The following is a 22952-nucleotide window of genomic DNA, read 5'->3' on the forward strand; positions in this document are numbered from 1 at the left end:
GTTTGTGTTGCTTCTGCTCTGTTCATAATACATTGTTAACATGAGTGCTCCGATTGAAAATCCCGCCAGTTGTGAAGTGAGGTCGGTCATATGATTTTTGTTGGCGAAAGACACTAAACCAATTGACATTCATCGACAACTGTGTGAAGTTTACGGTAAAGATATTTGGTCTAGGAATTAATTCGTGCACCTGGACAAGAGATGGCGTAACGAGCGTATCGTCCCACAGTTCCCTGTAGCCACACATGCATTGAAAACTCCTGTCAGCGCGCATCGTTCGTAGTATAGGGCAGTTGATTGACGCGTCAACAACAGCATTTTGTAGTCAACTGAACATGGCGCAGTTCGTGCCAGATAAAGTGTTTTTGCGGGGTGTTCTGCTTCATTACTTTAACATGCAGAAAAGTGCTACCGAAAGTCATCGTATTTTGGTGGAAGTGTATGGTGACCATGCGCTAGCTGAGCGAACGTGTCAGAAGTGGTTTGCACGGTTTAGAAGTGGTGATTTCGGCCTGGAAGACCAAGAGCGACCTGGACAGCCAAAAAAATTTGAAGACGAAGAATTGAGAGCATTGCTCCATCAGGATTCGTGTCAAACGCAGGAAGAACTTGCAGAAGCATTAGGCGTTGATCAAACAACAGTTTCCAAATGCCTCAAAGCCATGGGAATGATTCAAAAGATGTCACATTGGGTTCCACATGAATTGAAAGACAGACGTTGAAGGACAAAAAACCATTTGCGAATTGCTGCTTCAAAGACAGAAAAGAAAGGGGTTTTTGCATCGCATTGTTACTGGCGATGAGAAGTGGATCCATTACGAGAACCCCAAACGAAAAAAGGCCTGGGTGAAGCCAGGTGAACCAGGTCCATCACAACCGAAACGAGATATTCACTGTGCAAAGGTTATGCTGTGCATATGGTGGGATATGAAAGGTGTGGTGTACTATGAGCTGCTGCAACCGGGTGAAACTATTAATGGAGAACGTTATTGACGACAATTAATGCGTTTGAAGCAAGCTCTGGCCAGGAAACGACCAAAATGGGAGAACAGACATGATAAACTTATTTTTCAACATGATAACGCTCGCCCACATGTCGCAAAACTGGTCAAAACCTATTTAGAAAATGTCGGATGGAAAGTTTTACCCCACCCGCCGTATTCACCAGACGTTGCTCCTTCAGACTACTACTTGTTCGATTGCATGAATAACGATTTGATTGGACAGCGGTTCACTTCTTCAGAAGATATCGAAAAATGGGTCTCTGACTGGATCGCTTCAAAGGATGAGGACTTTTTTGCAAGGAATCCGTAACTTGCCTGACAGATGGGCAAAAGTGGTGGCTCGCGATGGACAATATTTTATATTTATATTTATGTATTTTGTGTTTGAACTACAGCTTCAATGTGTGCGTAACAACCGCACGAATTAATTCCTAGACCAAATATGATGAGTGAAAGTGGAGTGAGGTATTGGTGCCTCATGTTTAAAGATGGCCGCACAAACGTTCATGATGAAGAGCAAAGTGGGAGACCGAGCATTGTGACAGATGAACTGGTAGCAAAAATCAATAACAAGATTAATAAAAATCGCTGTTTTACGATAACAGAGCTCTTGTTTCAGTTTCCACAAATTTCACAGAGCATATTGCATGAAGTTGTGACCTAAAAGTTAGGCTACCATAAGTTTTGTGCAAGATGGGTTCTGAAAATTTTGACAGAGGAACACAAAACTCAGTCGATGGTAGCCACCTTGAAATTCCTTGAGGCCTCTAACAAAGATCCTCCTTTATTGATCACATTGTTACTGGGGACGAGACTTTGGGTTAAGCACATTAATTGTGAAACAAAAAAACAGTCCATGGAGTGGAGACACACCAGTTCACCAAAAAAAAACAAGAAAATGCTTGCAAACCATGTCTGCAAGAAAACGTATGGCTACTGTGTTTTGGGATAGGGAATGTGTACTTCTAGTCGAGTTTTTGGAATGTGGTGCAAAAATTACAGCTGACAAATATTGTGAAACATTACAGAAGTTGCGAAGAGCAATTCAAAACAAACGTCAAGGAAAACTGAGTGCAAAAGTCCTGCTGTTTCATGACAATGCTGCCTGCACTCAGACAACCAGACGCAGGAACTTTTACAGGCCTATCATTGGGAGGTTTTCGACCATCCGCAATATAGCCTGGATCTTGAACCAAGTGACTACCACTTGTTTCCCCACATGAAGACCTGGTTAGCAATGCAGCGCTTTGATGACGACGCAGACCTTCAGGCTGGTGTGCAGAAATGGTTGAAGTCGCAGGCGCAAACTTTTTATGACAATGGACTTTGTAAGCTTGTTCATCGCTATGATAAGTGCCTAAACTTGTACGGCGACTATGTCGAAAAGTAGTGTAAGAGTGTCACTTCAAAATGTACATAATAAAAAATGTCTACTTTCACTTGTCTTCTTTTTATTCCAAAACGTGTGTTACTTTCTTCATAGGCCTCATATTAAGCATCATTATGTAGGCAAAAACGGGTGCGAGTATTTAACACTTCCGGATGTGAAACTAAAGTGCACACTAGGGTGGTCCATTTCCTATGGGTAAAAAAAAAAGTTTTAGCACATACTTTCCACAAGCTTGTTTTTGTTCCTTTATCAAAAAGAAGCGTGTATGCCAAAAACTAGCCCATTCGAAGCATATTTAGAGGTCGATAGGATTTGTAAGTAAAATAAACTAAGAAATCACCACTCAATACTTTTAGCCAATATGAGAATATAACAGAAAATAATTTTTGTCATAACCAGTTATTTTTTAAACGTTTTCAGAAACATTTAGTGAACAACTGACACTTTCTATACCGGTATATTGTATTTATGTTCATGTTTTGTGATTTCTCATGTGAAGGAATATTGCTTAATTTTGAGGTTGAAATTTTGACCAGACTCTTCATTCATGACAACTTGTTTAATACTGAGCACCTCCTTAAACTCCATCATGAAATGCATAACTACTACACCGATGCTATGAAACTGCAACAGCCTAGAGACGACTACCTCGAACTTCTAAGCCTGTGTCAGATATTTCTCGGAAAGCCAGATACAACCAAAGTTAAGTTTCATGTGCCAGGTGCATTTCATCAAGCTCGTTGGATGGCGAAGGCAATCTATTGCCTTAAAGTTTACATGTTCCAGGAACAGTTCATTCTTACCACAGCAGAGAAAAACGGTGTCGCAGAAGTATGCCTATTTGTAAGTCTTGTGTATGGTCATTACTGGAATGAAGCTCCCATAGCTGCAAGAGCCCCCTTTAACAACACCAATATCCTTGAACAGATTAAAGATTACCCTAATCATAAGATTGCAGCATTTCGTCGCCACCTCTGGTATTTTTTCTGAATATTTAGTTGCACTTTATTTTTTTGATTTGCGACTTAGTGACGAGTGTAAAAGGGAAATGGTGAAAAATCTTCAGCGACATTCAAAAGTAAAAGCTATGCACAGACTTGATGGAAAAACTTTCAATCACCAGCATCCACTCCAGTCTTTTATTACAGAGCGCTCAACTGTTATTTTCGATTTGTTACTCAATGACGGATGGGAAATGGCAGCATCATTTTTAGTAAAGGATCCTACAGAGTGGCCTACAGATGCAGTTTATATTGAAATGCAAGAACAGGTTCGTCAACTGAAAGCTGTTAACGATTGTGCAGAGCTTGGAATTGCTCTCATTCAAAAATTCAACTCTAGTGTTACAAAGGATGAGAAAAAAAAAAAACAATTTCTCCACCGGCTGATTGATCTACCTAGAAAACAATTTCCTGTTGCTTTGAAATCTAATGTGATGACAATGACTTTGGGAGATTAAAACCCAATGAATAATGCAGAATATAGACAATTTCAGTTCCTACATTTTGATTTCATTTACTCTCTTTCATACATTAACACAAAAAACAGCTCTTCTCTTACTTTTCACCTTACTCCTAAAAGTGATCAATCCTAGCGACCCCTAAATATTCTTCAATTTGGTAGAAATTTTACAGAGGGGTAACTTATGTGATCTCATGATTCCAGGTTGTCAGAATTAACTGTAATTTACTTTGATAAGCTTACTTTTCATTTTTCCACGTAAATTTTTCTCGCGATCGATTTTGCCACCCGTCTGGTGGCTTCATCAGGCATGTACCAGACGGGTGGTGAAATCAATCGCGAGAAAAATTTACGCAAAAAAAGGAAAAGTAAGCTTATCAGAGTAAATAACATTATTACTTCACTCATTGTTGTTCATTTATTTTTCAAAACCGACAATTTTTTTCACATTACAAAAAGGTGTAAAACACACCTTCTCCACTTTTTATTCAGATCTTTTTCCCCCTATTTCCACGTCACCACCAAACAGATATCTTTAGATACAATGAGAATCAACTGTTACAAAAACTACAAATCCTCTTCAAATTGCCTCCCCCAATTATGTATGCAAGCATGCAGCCTACGCCGTACCTCAGACACAGTCACTCGCATTGACACACTGTCTGTTATGTATGTGGCAGCTGCCACAATTCTCTCTCTCAACTCTTCTTGGGAGTCCACTGGTGTACTGTAGACTAACTCTTTCATGTGACCCCAAATGTAAAAGTCGCATGGCATCAAATCCGGACTCCTTGCTGGCCAGGGGGTCGGGTTGCTTCGACCAATCCATCACATGGGTAAATTGTCGTACGGCCACTGTTACACACCCCGGAAATAGTGGGCTGGGCAGCGATCATGTTGGTAAATCATACCCCTTTTTGTGTCGAGAGGCACATTCTCCAGCAGCGTTGTCAATTCTTCCCCTAGAAAGTTTTCATATGTAATGCCGTTTAGGTTTTGTGGCAGAAAGAATGGCCTGATCACATCATTGTCATTCCATCCACACATTTAGTAAGAATTTTCTCTGGTGAGCGGTTTCTTTAGATTTTCTTGGGTTATGACCCTTAGGGACACAAAAATGCGCATTATGAAAATTCATAATACCATCGTGGTCAAATTTGGATTCGTCCATCCACAGAATTCTTGTCAGATGATGGGGGTCTTCAGTGTCGGTATTTAGTAAAAATCGACAAAAATCCATCCTTCTGACAGGATCTCTCTCCTCAATAACATGCACTGACATGTAATGGTATTGATACAGTTGTGCTGTATGCACAGTGAACCAGACTTTCCATTGAGTCAAGCAAAGTTGTCTTGCCACAACTCTTGTTGGAGTAGTGCCGTCTGCTCGAAAACACTGTAAGATTTCCTCCTCTTCAACAGGATCGTGAACTTGTGGTCTGCCAGCATCGCCTTGGCATCGTTGAACCAATCCCATTTCTGGAATGTGCCGATATGTCATACCAAACACGCTCACGTCAGGTAAACGGCGGTTAGGGAAATGCCTGTGGTAGTCTCTTCGTGCTGTAGCGGCGTCACAATCACAAAACCCATAACAATACAAGATATCCGTGTATTCTGCATTTTTGAAAGCAGCCATTTGACACAGAAGCTGTTGTGAGCGTTTAGTTAACAATGAGATGTCCAAACTCCCAATGGTTGAAGGTAACTGATTACGGAATTGAGCGAGAGAGTGAGCCTGGGTTGTGTCCTCGAATAGTATTCCCACAGATTCCGGAATACTCACGTAAATGAAAAGAAACAAAAATCTGCTACTTGCTCTGTGCTTTATATTCAGATTTTTTCCCCCAACCCCTGTGACAGTTGACAACATTTGCATCTTTTTGGAGACCTTATGTAATGAGGAAGTTTTTTTCCGTAATTTTTACGCTACGTGTGTTACCATTTTTTTGAGTAATCCTCTTCGATTTAAACGGTAGTTTTCAAATTTGTTCATGACGTGTGATCTAATGACTGTTTCTTTCTGTGGGTATGGGAATTTTGGGCATGAATTTTTTCTCAGTAGTCACTCATTCATCAGCTGTTGGCAAAGTGTCAATTAAGTGCCCAGTATGGAGTCGTTTTTTTCACAATTAGTAATTTTTGGTCGCAAATCAGAATATGTCACGAAAATCTACAAACTGCAATAACTCGAAACTCATTGATTTCCGACCACCGGTGCATAGGGTCAAATTTGTTGCAAATGTGCTCTAATGCCTTTCCAGGAATTTCTTGCATTAATTAATATATTGTACACACATTATCTTTCAGCTGAAGAGAAGACTCAAAGACTGACACTTCAATTACTTAACCTGAATCCATAAACGTGCAGCCTGATTCTCAGATCAGGATCTAAGCAAATTAATGCACAGATCCCATTATGAAGTAGCAAGCCTTCAAAAATTTTAAGTGTTCTCACAAATATAATATTATATTTAAAAACAAAGAAGAAAATAGTAAACTTTTAAATGATTAAGAATTTGTCAAAATATTTTTATATTAATAAAAATATAAAAAATATATAAAAACCTAAATTACTTACGACCAGGGAGTATCATCCGTCGAAAAATGCAATATTTCGGGAGTCTTACGGCCCCGTTCTTCAGGCTTTCCTTAGGCACAAATCACCACCATGCCGCGTCAAGTTGTATCAAACAAGGAAAAGGGTGCAGGTTGAAGTGGTAAAGCAAATTTTGATAAAACTTGTATTTGCTCAAATATATTGACCTGATCCCTTACCATCTTACTTTAAAAAAAAAAACCACTAAAATGTATAAAGGAAAGCCTGAAGAAGGGAGCGGTAAGACCCCCGAAACGTCGCATTTTTCGAGGGATGATACTCACTGGTCGTAAGAAATTTAGGTTTTTATATATTTTTTTATTTTAACATTTGCTAAAAGTGAGTAATTCGCACAATGCAAAATTTGAAAGATTAAGAATTGTTTGGTCAAACAATAGGAGAAATTATCAGATGTATAGAAGGATAAGCTAATAAAATATGCTTTAATAAGATTATAATAAAAATAAGGCTGTATTAAACAAATGGTGTTTTCATGGAATCACAAATGAAATACATATAGTGCTGAACTGTCATACTGCTAACAAAAATAAAGCTCATACAGTGGTAGTAATAGAAGCAAGTATTCAAGATGGCAGCAGATAGAGCACCAAAGAAAATTGTTAACTGAAAGATTAACAATGATAGGATGCAAGGAAGATTTTAAGGATAGTAGAAGAAAGTGAAGGGAGATATGGTGAAATTATTAGAGTGAGCAATTGCAAGTACGAATCAACAGGCAGAAATAGATGGAGGCTCTGTACAAGAAATTAAATCTCACAAAAGAAGAAGAAACACATACTACTGTAAGGATACATACCCATTGTTGGAGTTGTTGAATCTGAAGTTTTAATGTAGTTAAGAGCTGTTATGTCAGATACATTTTCAGCCAATGGAGCAGTCAAGAGTCTAAATTCCATCAGTAGGTCCCAAGTTGCATGACAAACTGCTCCTTTTAGTTTTTGAGTCAATGATTCAATATTAACTCTTCCCTGCTTCCATACACGAAACTCTACTAATGCTGCTATATCTGAAAATAATGAAATCAATGCTTTCAGTTTTAAATTAACTGCATGATACATACATCTATAAACATTTCCCTTCTATGATTTGTAATATTTTAATAGTGAATTATGTAATAGATTGATTTTATTTTGTATGCAAGTTTTGTATGAATGTTACATAATTAACTTGCATTTTTAAAATATGAAGATTTATTCTGTTATCTAAAAAAAATTGAACATGTTATTGGTGTTCTGCAAACTTGTAAATTTTTATTGTATTGGAAAAGTACACTTAACAGAAATTATCAAAGTGATTTTCAATGAACTGATAAATTCACATTATCAAATTTCTAATTTGTATGGTCAATAATGAAAGTTTTATCAACTTGCAAGTTGATTACACCATTTTATTACACCATTAAGCATTGTTTCCATGATATGAAAAACACAATATGCTGACCACAGCAGAAAATTTATTTTATTTCAAAACATAAACTAAATGTAACGTTTCAACATTCTAGCAAGGTCTACTTCAGATTATTAGAAAGTTGTTTTCTCTCTAGAACATTCCAGCAGGTGGCCTTCCCTTGTCAACTGTACTTTCACCTGACAGGCGATTTGGATAAACATTTCCTCTCTGGCCGCCGCATTTGCACGTGATTTTTAAATTATACACTTATTTCAGAAAAACGTTATATCTCAGAGACTATTTGAGCAATCTATTTCAGGTAACTTTTATTTTGCAGCTAGAACATTAGGGCATGCAACAGTGCAGGAATCAAAACGCCAAAGCCGATAAGAGGGGTTAAGTGGGCCGCGGCCTCCAACTTTCAATGAAAAAAAATCATAAAAATTGGGACTTTTTCACATATTCGATAATGTAATGCACCCAGGAACATGAAATGACTTTCATTCGGATGAGAAAGGACCATTCTTTGAAAATAAGGCTGAAGTTTACCTCTCCTTCCCAAAATAGCGGGGAAAGAGGGGCAAACTCCCCATTTGTATGATTTTTTTCATTGAAAGTTGGTCTACGAGTTATTACATTTTTTGTCAAATAAGTGTACAAATTTAAAATTTGTGCCAGCTTCCATACGTAATTTTGGAGTTGGGGGGGGGGGGAGGAGGGGGTTCCTGGGTAGGTGTGTTTTCTTCCACATGACATTTCAAAGTTTTATCTGAACATCTGTCAGCGTTTACAACCTCACATACAAGTATGAAGGTGCTAAAAGCACATAAACTTTTTAATCAGCACGATGGGCCTATATTTTCTATGGGTCACATGTGACCCATTGGCCGAGTAAAGGTTAACCTCTATGAGACGGAGCCTCACATGCCCATATAGCCTCTTAGGATGGGACATTTTCAAGCTTATGCTTTTCAAACTTGCTGCAGAAAAAAAAATGTAGCTCAAAAACAAATTGTCATAAAGAAATGAAATCAGTTTTGTTTTCTTTCTTGGAAGACAGGGCTTTTAGGGGAGGTAAAATATTTTCATTGTGCCTCCCAATAATTAGTGTTAAGGGAAGAAGAAAGTTGATTTTTTTTTTTAAAAAAAAAAAAGGCCTCTGTCCCTTCCCCAATAGACCGAAGTGAATGAAAAATGTAGTATTATGTAGCAGTGGTACATTCCTACAACCATGCAAAGTTTTGTTAAAAACAAACTGATATTTCTTAGCTTAAAAAACAATAATAAGAATAATGCAGAAGAGCAGCAGTGTTGCCAGATTATGGAACAATAATTGAAATTTTGCTTTTAGCATTGGTCTGTGGATGCTGGATGGAACAAATTTGGAGGGAAGCACAACAAAAGACCACTCTTTGAGGATATGTAATGCCTGTGTCTCAGTTTTGGAAAAAATAAACATAAATAATGGTGTTTGGAAATGTTGCATAATTTTGAACTTTGGGCATTAGCCCCTGCATCCCTCTTGGACCTTTAATTGTCCCATGTTGCTCTTTACTCATTCTTACATGTAAAATTTAATTTTTTGAAAATTAATGCAGTGATCGAGGCGTTATAGCCTTTCATATAATATTTATCCCGTAGTATCAAAATGGAAACAAAGTACAGTGGAACCCCGATTTTACATTTTTCAGGGGCCTGTAAATAAAAACCGTAAAATGCGGGAAACGTAAAAAGTGGGAAAGCATAGGGGAGGGGTGAAACTCAAGTGTCAGTAAGAAATGACTTCACAATTGACTTTTAGGGGGTATATTGTGTCAAAAATAATTCCACAACGGCAGAGAAGTATGATTATGAATTTCTAAGGGGGGAAAAGCAAGACCTGCTGTGAAAATCAGTGATGGATTAACGTGACCCATTTTCGAGGCTAGGGACAGTGGATGACTGCTACTATCTGTCACCTATTAGGTTCAATTTATGCTTCTGATTGTGTGGAATCTTCATTTACTCTGTAAACTGGTAATTAGTTGCTAGTTTTAGAAGTTTCGGGTAATTGGAAGAAGGTAGGGGTGATCATTTATAGTTGGATGTGAAGCATCTTTATATATGGTAATGAATGTGCCCTGAATTCAGTTTACAGTGGAGACATGTAGAATGATTCATATCCTACTCTAAGGTGCAAAATTAGCTTGTCTTTTAACTCATCACTTTGTTTCTGGTGCTCATGTTTCATAATCTTCAAAAGCAAAACAACCTTTTGAGGCGAGATTCAAAACAATGCCATTTATCTTCCCTTTAGGATGGATGAGTCATTGCTCTAGAGCCACGAGACAAAACACTGGCTCCGGCTGCCTGCTCGATGCTCTCAGACGCCACTCCAACCAGCAGTAACGGGAGGGAGGGGAAGTGAAGACGAACAGGTGGTGAAGCGGCTCCAATGTAGTTGTTGAACAAAAACCTTATCAGAAGTGTGCTCATTCCTGGCCAAGTTGCAGAAAGAAAGAAGGGGGAGAGGATCACTGATTTACGCTATCCATGCTGTCACCTCAATGCTACCGACATACGAGCAACATTTCCGACTCAGCTAGAGGCATTAAAAAAAAGATAGAGAAACAGGCTGAATCGTGCACACCAGTGGCAGATTAATGAGGTCGTGTGGGGGAAGATGAGTGACTTTTTTTCTTCTTACTTGTAGACAGTATGTTTGTACAATGTACGTATCCAGGAGCAACTGCTTAATTGTAGACCACAGAGGAAAGGAGAAGGGATGATAGCTTTTCGCCTTTAAGCTAATTGGTTGTCTCTATCACACGAGCAAGAAAATTGGGGCAGAAAAACTTGGTACTTTTTAGTAATTACATACCATACCATACTGATAGCATAGGGGACATGAGGAGGTCAAACGCGACCTCTTCCCCTCCGTGGAAACGAGAAAAATTGAAGGTAAAGTTCCCCATGCACTTTTCACCATACTGGGATGCATATATAGGGGTGTGTGGGAGATGTGATCAACGCCACTCTCTAGCTGCCTTCACCCACCCCCCATTCTTCGATCTCAACCAATTTGGAGGTGGTGTGATCAGCACAATGCTTGGGCAACCTTAATCCCCCATCACCCACCCTGGGAATCAAACCTGGGTTTCCAGTGTGGCAGTCAGATGCCCTACCGACTAGTGACCACAGGAAAAAGTAAATACATATATGCTCTTTTGGCCCAATAAGCATTTTAATGGTATTAAGATGTGCACTAAATTATACTGCTCCCAGAGAATATTGCCACACCCCTCATTTATGCACTCATTTCTCCCGACTCTGGCACTGTAAAAAATGCGAGTCACATAATTGCATAAAACAAACCGTTCTCTGCCCCAAGCAGAATAATACATGTGTCTGAACTTGAACCCCCCCCCTCCCCCAAACAATTGATTTACCAAGAATATTTTTCCGTCAGTGAGCAAAATATCGCTCATCTGCCTATAGAAAATAAAAAAAAAATTTTAGCTTATGCATTTTCAGCTTCATTCTGATGACTAAATGACTTAGGATTTGTGAAAAAACTTTAGATTAAAAAAATAATTACAGTGAAATATAGACTAGATCCAATCGTATTTCCTTAGGAATCTAAACAACTTCCCATTAAAGAAGTAGTGCAGCTCTTATTCAGTATCGGATAGCGGAGGTTGGCAAACCCTTCTTATTTTTTTTATTTATTTTTTTTTTTTTTCATTTTAACGCTGCAGACAAGAAGAAAGGAAAAGTTTTCACAAACAAGATCCCTTCTCACTTCTATTTTTCGTAAATCTGTGTGGGCAAAGAAGCGAATGGTGATCGAGTCCTGTTGTCAATTTTCCACTCGGAGGGGGGAGGGCAAACTTTCATTTTGTCTAAATTCTAAGGAAGGCACCATTTAGTGAGCATCTGTTTGGCAACAGTGTGCTTGTTGTCTGATCCTGGGGCAGAAGAATCGGCCCATTGTATCTTTGCTGGAACTGCGAGAAGTGCCGTTTTCCCTTCCTGTCCGTCAAGGAAGGTGCAACAAATGCAAGTTGTGCCCTGCCTCCCGCCCTTTCACTGAACCATGCCTTCTTGTTCCCTCCTCTCGCATGAAAGCCTAACATCTGGAAGTTCAAGGTTGCATGGTGAATGAATAGCTGTGAAAGCAAGAAAAAGGAGGGAGAAGTCGAGTGGTCAACAGAACAGGTTTCTGCCAAATTTTAAGACATCCTCACGGCTCGGAAAATGTATAAAGTGGGAAACGGGAGTTACAGCAAACGTAAGATCGAGGTGAACATCCTATTATTTAACACTGTCTTTTTCCGTGGCCTGAGTGGATGAACGTATTAAGCGGGAAAAAATATAATGCGGGAATGTAAAATCGGGGTTTCACTGTACTCTTTCAAATGCCGCTTGTTAATAAGATTAACAATGATTATATTGTTTTGTAATTTGAGTATCTAATACATAAATAGCCATTTTTATAAATCCATCCCATAATATTCTGGGGGTAACAAGGGACATTTAAAATCTCCGATTGTTAATAATAGTAACAATGGATATATTGAATTGTAATTCAAGTGTGTCATACCTTCATATGCATACTAATGAGCAAAAAAAGGCAGAACTGAAATATTGTGTGTAGTTTTCAATAAATGGCACATTAATTGCTGCCTCTTAGTGCTGGTTGATATATTCACCATCCGTCCTCAACGGAAATTACAGTGTGGTCAAAATATCAACTGCCTGCCTGCTAAATGTTAAGTGGGAACTGAACCACCATGTGCCTCCACCAGGACCTCTTGATTACAAGGCAATGATGCTACCACTATGCCATTGGGAAGGCCCCTTGTTGTTAGTGCTGTTGTTAGTTAAAATGACTAAGAGTCAACAAATATGTGGGTTGTGACAGAATTCACAAACTCTTCTTGTTCCTGAGAAATATAATGGAGTTTGACCAAATGCTCAGTGAGTGATGAAGAGAATTCTGTTGAGGAAGGCCTCATTGTTGACACAGATTATAAAATTAAGGGTAAAGTTCCCTGTGCATATAGCACCACCGTGCCTTGAAGGCACAACTTTGGGTGAAGGGGGGTTAGGGTCCCACACATTCTCGATCTTTGCCATTTTGGTGATGTGATCAGCACCATGCTCTGGTTGCCTTTACCCCCCCCCCCTGGTTGCACCCAGATACCCATTGATTTGAGGCTGGGTGAGCCCCGGAGCTGCTTTATGTGGGGGAAAAGGCCAGAAAAATTCCGACCTTAGATCACCCACACCGGGAATTGAAATCGGGTCTCTCTTTTGGCAGTCAGACTGACTAGACCACATTGACATCACCATTGACACTGATGATACAGATGCAGATCCTGATTGAGAAAGCAAGAATGGCAATGATAATGAGTGTGATTTACTCTATGAAAACAGACACACTACAAAGATGATATGCTGAATAAAGACAACTGTTTCACACCAAATGTCCAAGAGGAACTTGCAAATGTTCCCAATATCTACTGATTACATTAGTGCAAGGCACTGTGCTGAATTTTGAACAAAACACCTTCTTAAAGATTTAAGGTGTGCATTCAATCAGCAGTCTGTGGTGATTGTGTATTTTTATTTATTTTTAATGCTATCCCCACAGTCCTCCATCCACCTTTTGTGCATATACAGGGTTTTTCATCACACTTGATCTTTCTCTTGTGATGATGCAAATTAAGTAAATGAAAATAGCACTGCTCAAGTCCGCCCTCTACAAGCAGCTATCAAAAGTTTACCTGTTTCAGCTCCCTGCTAAGGCAGCAGTCAGTTATCATGCAACTGTACAACATTTCAGTGTCTGTATCAACTGACCTTGGGCTCTCCCTAGCCAAGACTTTCAGTGGCTTTCTGCATAGGTACATGCACAACTAATTCCTTATGCATGGAAGTCCAGGAACCTCATGCAGACTGATAAAGGGAAACACTGGGATAGCCTTTTACAGTATTTTTGTGTTCCATTCAATTATGGAGTTTTTGTCAAATTTAGTTTTTTCAAGAGGAACTTGAGTAAGGCTAAGAACTATTGCAATTAAGAATTTACCTGAAGAAAGCATAGTGGATGCAAGCATCTTCAAAAACACGGCATCGACAGAATAAGAGTGGGATAAGATGGGATCCTTTGCTGACTTTGAAATATGCCTTTGCAAAAATTCAAGAAGTGTATCCCGTTTCTCCTCTCATTAAAATCACCATAGTATTATCCTAACCAAATTGTGCATCTAACTAGGCATGTATAGATGTGGCACAAAACAGAGATTTGCAAATTAGGGAATCAAAATATATAAACAGGTAATATATAACATGTACTGTGTGCCAATAATTACATATGGAGCAGAGACTTGGACAATGACAGAGAGACACAAAAGAAAGATGCAGGCAGTGGAGATGAAATTTTTAAGGAGTATATTGGGGAAGACTAGCAGGGATAGAATAAGAAACGAGGAGATCTGACAGACAGTGGGGGTGGTGAAGTGTCAGGACAGATGAGATGGTTCAGACACACGAAGAGGATGGATGCATAAAGACTACCAGTAATAGCTCACAATGCAAAAGGAGTGGGAGTAAGGCCAAAGAGGAGACCAAGATGTTGGTGGAAAGAGCAGATAGTGGAGTGTTAGGAGAAGAGGACAAGAGGACACCATGGAAACACAGGAGTGGTGGAAGACCAGGGGAAAATGTAGAGGCTTGACTTCTATGCCAACCCAACCAGAGGCAGGAAACGGCGAAGGATGATGATAATGATGATGATGTTCCCAGTAAGATGAAAAAGTTCCAAAATCAAGTTAGCTACAGTGATTATCATATGAAACAAGCAACCTGTTGCCACCAGAGACATCCCTACCCTGACATCAGATCAACAGTAACCAACTGCACTGTCCCATACAACCATTGTGCATTACAATATGCAAAAATAAAATGACCAGAACTACACATTTTTAATCTTGGTGTGTAAAATTAGTTCCAATTGCAATCCCACTCATATGTGCTCACACAAGTGTGTTATGCATGTCAGGTTTATCAAAATGATATTGATAGATTTTACATTAATGAAGATCAGCGATTCCATTTCCTTGTTTCATTTTTCATTGTTATGTTATAAATCTTGCATTTTTTTATTTTTTTTGATATACGTAAGTTTCTTTCATTTAACAGTTTTCCATGCAAATTAAAGTAAGTTATGCTATTAAATTTCTGTTTATGCTTTGATTGATTCATTGAGTTTCGTGTTTTAAGTCCACTTTATCCACAAATAGGCTAATCAGGACTGGACCTAGAATTTAGAGTGGCATAGTTTCAGTAAAGTAACTAAACGCACGGCAATGAAATTAGGCAGTGGCAGAAGTTCACGCTGTTGCCACATTGAAGCACAACCCTGTGTGTTCGGATGTTTAAGAGAATGAAATATCATTGTAGAGATGGTCTTTGGATTCAATGTAATACAAACTGACAGCATTTGGTCAGGTCAGGGATGACACAAAAGTGCTCCAGAGAGAGATCAATCTGATGCTCGCACTAGGCAATGCAGCCCGGTTGATGCAGCCACACAGTGCATGGGAACCATCAAGTTTTGTCCCACTCTCACTTCGCTTTTCCCATATGTGGCACCAGTGCAATTCTGCCCAGCTGCCTATTTTCATGGTCGTGTGTTTAATTCTAAATGCTTGTGTATGTAGGTGACAGTAGAAGAGTGATGAAATTACCTGAATCTGATGAATTGTTTTCAGGTTGGAAAACATCGCTGGCAGTTACATCATAAAACTTATCTTTTTCTATGATGTTTTCATGTGCAAATGGAGATGGCTTTGAAAAATGGGAGTGATGAATAAGATTTCCTTGGCTATCAGTTATAGCAAGAGCAATGCAAGCTATTCCTTTACTCCCTGATGATGGGCTCTGGTTGTACAAAAACATATCCCCTTCTGTAACTTGTTGTGCAGACAAAGGAGGTTGAGAATAATCCTACAGGAAAAAAAATAGTGTTGGATCACAGTATTAGATTATGTACAGTTTCATTTCATATTAAATTGGAATTTAGGGAAACTGTGTATCAAACCAAATGTTAACTCAGCTTCCATGAACAAAATATGTCAGTTGAAAAATTTACACCAGCATGACTACAATTAACTGACTAAACAAAAGATAAATATATTAAGACTAGCACTGTGACACTTATTAATCAAAGAATGAAATAAATCATTACACATATACATAAGTATATTTAATATGTTTATTAATTAGGACTGAGCCAATACCACCATTTGCAGAAACCAATACAGATACCCTGACAGATTTAAAACCAATGCCGATACCGATACTTGCATAATTCCAGTTTAAAATAACACAGGCTAGTTACCGAGACATAACAACTCATCACATCACATTCTTTTAATGACATTAAATAACTACCAAATTATTCTTATGTGGCACTTTTGTGAACTTCTTTCTAGACCCAGAGGATGCAAAAAAAGAAGTTCTTGAAATGTAAAAGGCTTTTTAAAGTGTTGCAGTTACACTGAAAATTTGGTGATTTATTGTTAAGTGTCCCTGCTTCAATTTCAAGTAAACAATAATCTTGTCACTTGGGATAACCTGGAGAAGAAGCAAAAAAATGTAATATATATGCAAATACAGAAATATGATAATGCTCATTTGGCCAGTTCTGTTCATGCACTGCTCTCCATTTTTCTCTGTCAATCGCAATGAAAACAAGTTGCTACATTGTCGGTATTGGCAAGCAGTCACACAAAAGACTTGCACAGAGGGGTAGGAATCCAAAACCTCCCTCCCCACAATGACATTCACACCTTTCCCAAGAACTCCAGGGCCTTCCCGATGGTTCAGTTGTTGCATCGTTGCCTTGTAATCAAGGAGTCCCGGGTTCAATACCCTGTGGAGACACATAGTGGTTCGAATCCCATTTTAAACTGTAGGTCCATCTCCTTATTAGCGTTACTTAAAACACCAACCCAATCAATCAATTAACCCAAGAACTTTAGAATCAGCCCAGCATGGTAATAACGCTGGTTTTGAAAATGTCCACATTCTTACCCTACGAGTTTGCAAGCAAGAATTGGCAATGAATGATTTATTTTACTTCCACATAGTGTTGACCACCAGGCAGTTACATGCCTTCAATGTCCCATTTGGGAGTAGCACTTTAGTCTGCCTTTGATCTTGTCATCTGCTTCCTAGGAGGGTACAGCATTTCTTGGAAATCTACATGGAACTTCCCATGTTTTAAACCCCCAAGCCACAAGGAAGGCTAAACGAACCTTTCAAAAGAAATGAGTTGTTTCTCTTGGCTGCTCTTCTAGCCACCTAGCCACTCAAGATCATTGATATCGGCAAAGATAATTCAACTGATTTACTGATACTGCTGTGCTCAGTCCTAAAATTAATAAAACCTAAGTCCATAATGATAAATAACTTTTTGATTGACCATTAACAACAATGTGATCACTACATTGTGACTATGCCCCTTTATAAGACAGTTACTATTTTATATTGTGCGTGACTATGGATTAAATCTTGTTTATTGTAAAAAAAACATTTCATTCTGAAACTTAGGATTGTATTTTTATTCTTGTCAGAAAATGAATGATTGTATTTCCTTCAAGTAAGAGCCTAGTGAGTTCAGAAAAATTGGAAGAAAGGAAACAATTTTTAATTACACTTTTTCTCATGTTTTTACCATAAATTATTTAAAATATTGGCTTTCATTTTTATTGACATAGCAAAAATTGTAAAAAATAAGTCTAGTATAATTTAGAAAAACAATCATCTCACTGGGAAGAAGTCATAATGGAACAATAAAATTTAAAGAATCACAAATTGCAGCCATACAATTGATAAAATACTGACATTACTGACCTTTTTTTTAAAAAAAACTGACAAATTACAGACCACGATGAAAAAAACAGTCTCTTACTGATTATGCTGACCATTTTCCACCCCTGTCTACAGAAAAAAGTAATGGCATGAAAGGTACTGATTACAGGACAATCAGCCTGATTTTGCACTAAGCAAAAATTCTCCAAGTACTATACACCTAGGTAGATGCTAATACACTAAGAAGAAGAACACTGTGGTTTCAAGCACTACGATACCAGGGGCCCCAGGTTCAAATCCCAGCCTGGACATGGGTGTTCTTTGGAGTGTCCCTTCATCAATTTCATCATACCATCAGTCATTACAAATAACCATTAGTGGCAGAAAAGTGATGCTAAATAAATTTAAAAAGTTTGGTTTCAGGAAGGGAAAAGGTACAAGAGATGCAACTGGATAATTGAGGACAGCTGGCAAAATATGCCTAGCAAAAAGAAAGGAAGTATTTGTAGTAGTTTTCCTCTGGAGAAAGAATATCATGAGTGAATTGGATGAAACTTACAGAAATTGGTGGAGATTGGAAAGAGAGGAGAATCTTAAGGAATCTGTACAGACAGTGAGCATAGGAGAAGAAATGGCAGAGGGAAGTGAAAATGGGAGAGCAGTAAAAAGAGGATGTTGCCTAGTATCTGCAATATTCAACATCTACGTTGAAGAATTAGTAAAGAACTGTTTCCTGATTAAGGGAGGGGTAATAATAGGAGGAAGACGAATACAATGAATAAGATTTGCAGATGACAAGGTCTTATTAGCAGAAGATGAAAGGATGCTGAAATATATGTTCTAAGACTTTAATGCCCATTGTGAGCAGTTCCGGATGAAAATAAATGTTAACAAGGCAAAGCAATGGTTATTGGGATGAAACCAAGGAAAATTAATGTGAGAATTTCAGGTCAAAATATTGAGCAATTTTACAGTAGCTTCACATAGTGTAGTGGGCACCGTTTTCTTTCATTATATATTTATTAATCAGCTTGCCTCACTACATTCTCACTATTTTTTTTAAAATCTTGCCAATACTGTCGTCACCTTCAACGACAGGCTGGCGGGGCATAACTTCACCATTAGTGCAATCTGCCATAGTTTTCCTGACTTTTTGTGAATCACCAAGAGAGTTAGTCAACAGTTAACAGTGAATAGCTAACAGTCAACAGTTAGCAGTAAATCATCTTCTATTATCACATGCAATGAAGATGCACTAGCACAACACTAAGGGCTACCAGCTCATCTCGCGTTCACTTTGCCAGTCTGCTGAGGCTTTGGTCATATTTTGTACTCCAACTTAGTCTCATCACAACCAAATGGGAACTTCGTTTTTAAAGTATCAAGTTATAACTAGTGCAGTAGTTGTGAATGTTGCTCTTCTCTCTACTATGAGACACACAAAAAAACAGTCGGGATAGCTAGGCGAAGCTTACATAAGGTGCATACATAAAAGCAAAGTGAAAAATAGTTGTATTGGATGTAAAAATAACTCAACATGTGATTATACATCTCAAGTGAACTGTGAGTGATTTCTGGATATAGATCATTTTGGCATTTGTTGCGTCAAGTGCATTTTGCCAACTGAACTTGGATTAGCAAAATTAATTTTTATTGCAAGTATTATTTTGTGAGGTGAGTCATTGAACTTTACACTTGCATTTGATTTGTTTGTAACAAGCATTATCCAGCAAACTGTGTAATTGTTTGTTACCTTCAGTAAAAAAAATTAAGTGTTGCAAAGACTCATTGCAAAATATATATTGGGCCAATCATGACATTCCTTAGAGTAGTGTGGGAACATTTGAGGGTTGCACTAATTGTTTTTAGTCTGGATTTTATATTATTAGGTTATTTTAGGTCACTTTTCTGCCACTTTGGACAAATTGCGATGCTGAGGATGAGTGATGATATGATAAAATTGATGAAAGGACATATTCAAAGAACACCATGCCCAGTCCAGGATTCAAATGCCTGGACCCTGGTGGTGTAGCATGCTGTACTAACCACTCTACCATGGAGGTCAGCAAACTGGATTAATGAAAAATGGCATAGTATCTTGAAGAATAGAAACATACCTGAAAATGAAATTCACTTCGGCTGTCTGTATATTTTGGTGTATGAAGAAATTGAAGAAGATTCTGGCGCAGATAGAAAGCCATAGCATGAAGATGGTCACATGCATTTGGATGAATTGTAAACTGAAATTAAGAGAAGAAAAAATTAAATTTTTATTTTGCAATAGCATTTGCTTTAGAGTCATAATTAAATAGCATTTGTACAGCATCGATAGACTAAATGAACTACCAATGAACACGTGAAAGGGAACTGGATTGCGTAGAAGGGGGATGAGGGTAGTGACTGCAATTACCAGCCTTCGCAGAAGCATGTACTGCTTTCTCCTGCCCACTCGATTTTCTCCTTGTGTTGACATTTTCTGTTCCAAAACATTTTGATTCTACTCTTCCTTGAGGGTGTAATAGGTAATGCTGTATCAGTTTTCAGGGTGAAGAAGCTATTGAAACCACACCAAGCAGTCACGTAAACTGAGTGCAATGGTTGTTCCTGCACAACATGTGGACGAGTGGAACCCCATATGCGACAGTTCTGAGTATTCACTGCACCGTCCAGAGTAAAATGTGCCTTGTCAGTCCACAGAATATTCCCTGGCCACATGTCATCCACTTCCATGCGTGCCAAAAACGGATGGGCAAATTCATGGCATTGTGGAATATCTTGGGGTTTCAATTGGTGCACAGTTTGAATCTTGTAAGGATACCAGTGCAAAATGCACCGCAAAACCTTGTGAACTATTGATCAGGGGATGACAATTCACGTGCCACAGCTCTAGCACTGGTTGCAGAAGTTGAGGCATGTGCTGCACGGTCAGCTACAGCAACTTTGTCCACAACTTCCACAGGAATGGGCTGCCTTCCTCTCCCTGGTGCAACAGCCAATTCACCTGTTTCCTCGAATTTCTTCATCATCTTCTTCATCTTCATGGGCCCTCTTCTCAGCCCTTTCTGTTGGCGATATTTCCGCAGTGCAGCGTTGCTATTACTTACATTCTGGTAAAACAACTTCACTAGCAGTGAACGGTCTTTCTTCACAATAGCCATTGCTTTTTACATGGAAAAATTCAAACTTTTAATGTTCGCCAAACATTCACATCACTAAAGGAAAAAAAGCAACAAGCGTCACCAACAACAACCAGGGAGCTCACACAATGGTTAGGCAATGTCACCGACTTTGACGTCAGAGTTACGGAAAATTCCACGTTTTGACTGCTTACAGTGCCATTTTTTACCCTGGTGGCGAGAATTGGAACTTTTTTTTTTTTTTGGTTGCATAATTCGCGAGCACATTGCTTCATTAGCATATCTAAGAAGTTTCAGACTGCTACTCTCATTACAGCCCATGCTGTACCACTCTGAACACTGTCACTTTAATTATAACCACCTGGTACATAAAAACTTGTAAAATAAAATAAAAGTTTGGTAAAAAGAAACTCAATATTATATTAAAAATCACACAGTAACAGAAATTCACTAGTTGTGTACTCTTACATCGTGTTGGATATAAACCAATAATCAAAGAGCCCGAGGTTCAACACCCGATGATAAAAATAAATAGTGAAAACTTTAGGTACATAAACTTGTAAAATAATAAATTAAAAGTTGAAAACATTTCTTTGTGAGTCTAAAATATAATAAAAATTGTTGCCTGAATAGATGAAATTGTATTATTTTGGTAAAAATATGCTGGTCTAGTGTACGTCACTTCCGGCGCTGTTGCCATAGCAACGGTATACCTGGCAATATACAACGCGCTGTCCGTACTTTCCCCATGCAGTTAGTATTGGATATGGACCACAAGGGATACCTTTTGTTCTTAGTGACAGGGTTTTTCAACGAAAATCTTAATATGTATCTTGCCCCATTGAAATGATTAGATTCAGAAGAATACGTACATAAAATACAGGTTGCTTACAAGTGAGAAGTTACAGAAAAAATGGAAGAACAAAAGCAGGCACTTTCCATGGAAGTGACCGGCAACTTACGATTTCTTCGGTTTCCGCTACACAGGCTTGTTGACAGGTAACTGAACGTAAGTCGCATGGTTCTTTGTCTGTGGTCAGATAAGTCTTATTGCTATGCGTATGATTACAATCATTGTCCACATTAGGCATATTTCGTGCCTTTGCACTAATGGGTATTCAAAAACTAAGTTTACAATGCATTTTCTCGATCGGAAGAATACATATGTGTAGTACATAGTAATAGCATCTATGGTAATAGACGTCGAAAGAAATTCTTGTAGGGGTAGTCAAGCCATTGACATATTTTAATAGTACGTAGTAGTAGTAATATTGGGAGTGTCTAAAGTGATTTCAGTCAATAGCCGGAACAGCAACCACAAATGAATAGGGACGAGTACTGCTACTGCTAATATCAACAACAATAATAAATGCAAATGAAGATAACAATGGTATATTATTATTATTAGTATTATTATTATTATTATTGCATCCAAAGTAAATGTGTAAACTCAAGGTCAGGAAATTAGGTTCGCATTTACATCTTAAACGAATGACACTTTCCAAACTATATTATGTTCTTGAATTTCCAGAAATTCTGAATAATCGTCACTCGTAAATAAGCGATTTCTAACCGAAAATATTTTACTCCCATTTATAGATTATAAGGAATTGAGTTAAATAAAATCATGTTGAAACAATTACGTTATTTTATCACAGGAACACAACACAACTGACAATGGCAAACTGACAACAATACGAAAGAAGTCTCTCCCCTAGAAGCTTATTCCAGCTTCTTGGAAATTCACCACTTTTCCGAGTTATGCATATCGCTGTGTGCATTAAGGACTATTGGACGCAGTAAGAATGATAAACTAAGAAAGATCGATACTTCACAAAAGTAAAGCTTTCGGCGTTAAAATATATTTTCAACCGAACATATTATATTTTATGCCCCTAACTGCAAACAGAGAATGTTAATCACAAGTAGAAAGTGGATTACCAGATTAGAAAAACAAAACTTCATTAGCTGAATGGTTTACGTAGCCGAAGGATAGACGACAGGCAAGAGAACACGCTGGCAACGCTAATTTTCACCCTACTTACAATTTTTACCAAACGGAAAAGAGAAGTTAAAAAAATCTTCCTCGA

The 22952-nt window shown here is 38.3% G+C and overlaps 1 protein-coding gene across 1 annotated transcript in view; it reads right to left on the minus strand.

Moving 5' to 3' along the window:
- Positions 1–22952, minus strand: part of LOC145984107 (KICSTOR complex protein SZT2-like) — a 324200-nt gene that overhangs the window by 236230 nt on the left and 65018 nt on the right. Inside the window, exons 6-8 of the mRNA XM_083117530.1 lie at positions 19843–19965; positions 15598–15856; positions 7272–7481 (exon numbers count right to left, since the gene is read on the minus strand). Coding sequence (XP_082973656.1) covers positions 7272–7481; positions 15598–15856; positions 19843–19965 — 592 coding nt within the window. The remainder of the gene's footprint in view (positions 1–7271; positions 7482–15597; positions 15857–19842; positions 19966–22952) is intronic.

The sequence above is a fragment of the Lepisma saccharinum genome, chromosome 2 (assembly GCF_977018435.1).
Source record: "Lepisma saccharinum chromosome 2, izLepSacc3.1, whole genome shotgun sequence".
Lineage (NCBI taxonomy): Eukaryota > Metazoa > Arthropoda > Insecta > Zygentoma > Lepismatidae > Lepisma > Lepisma saccharinum.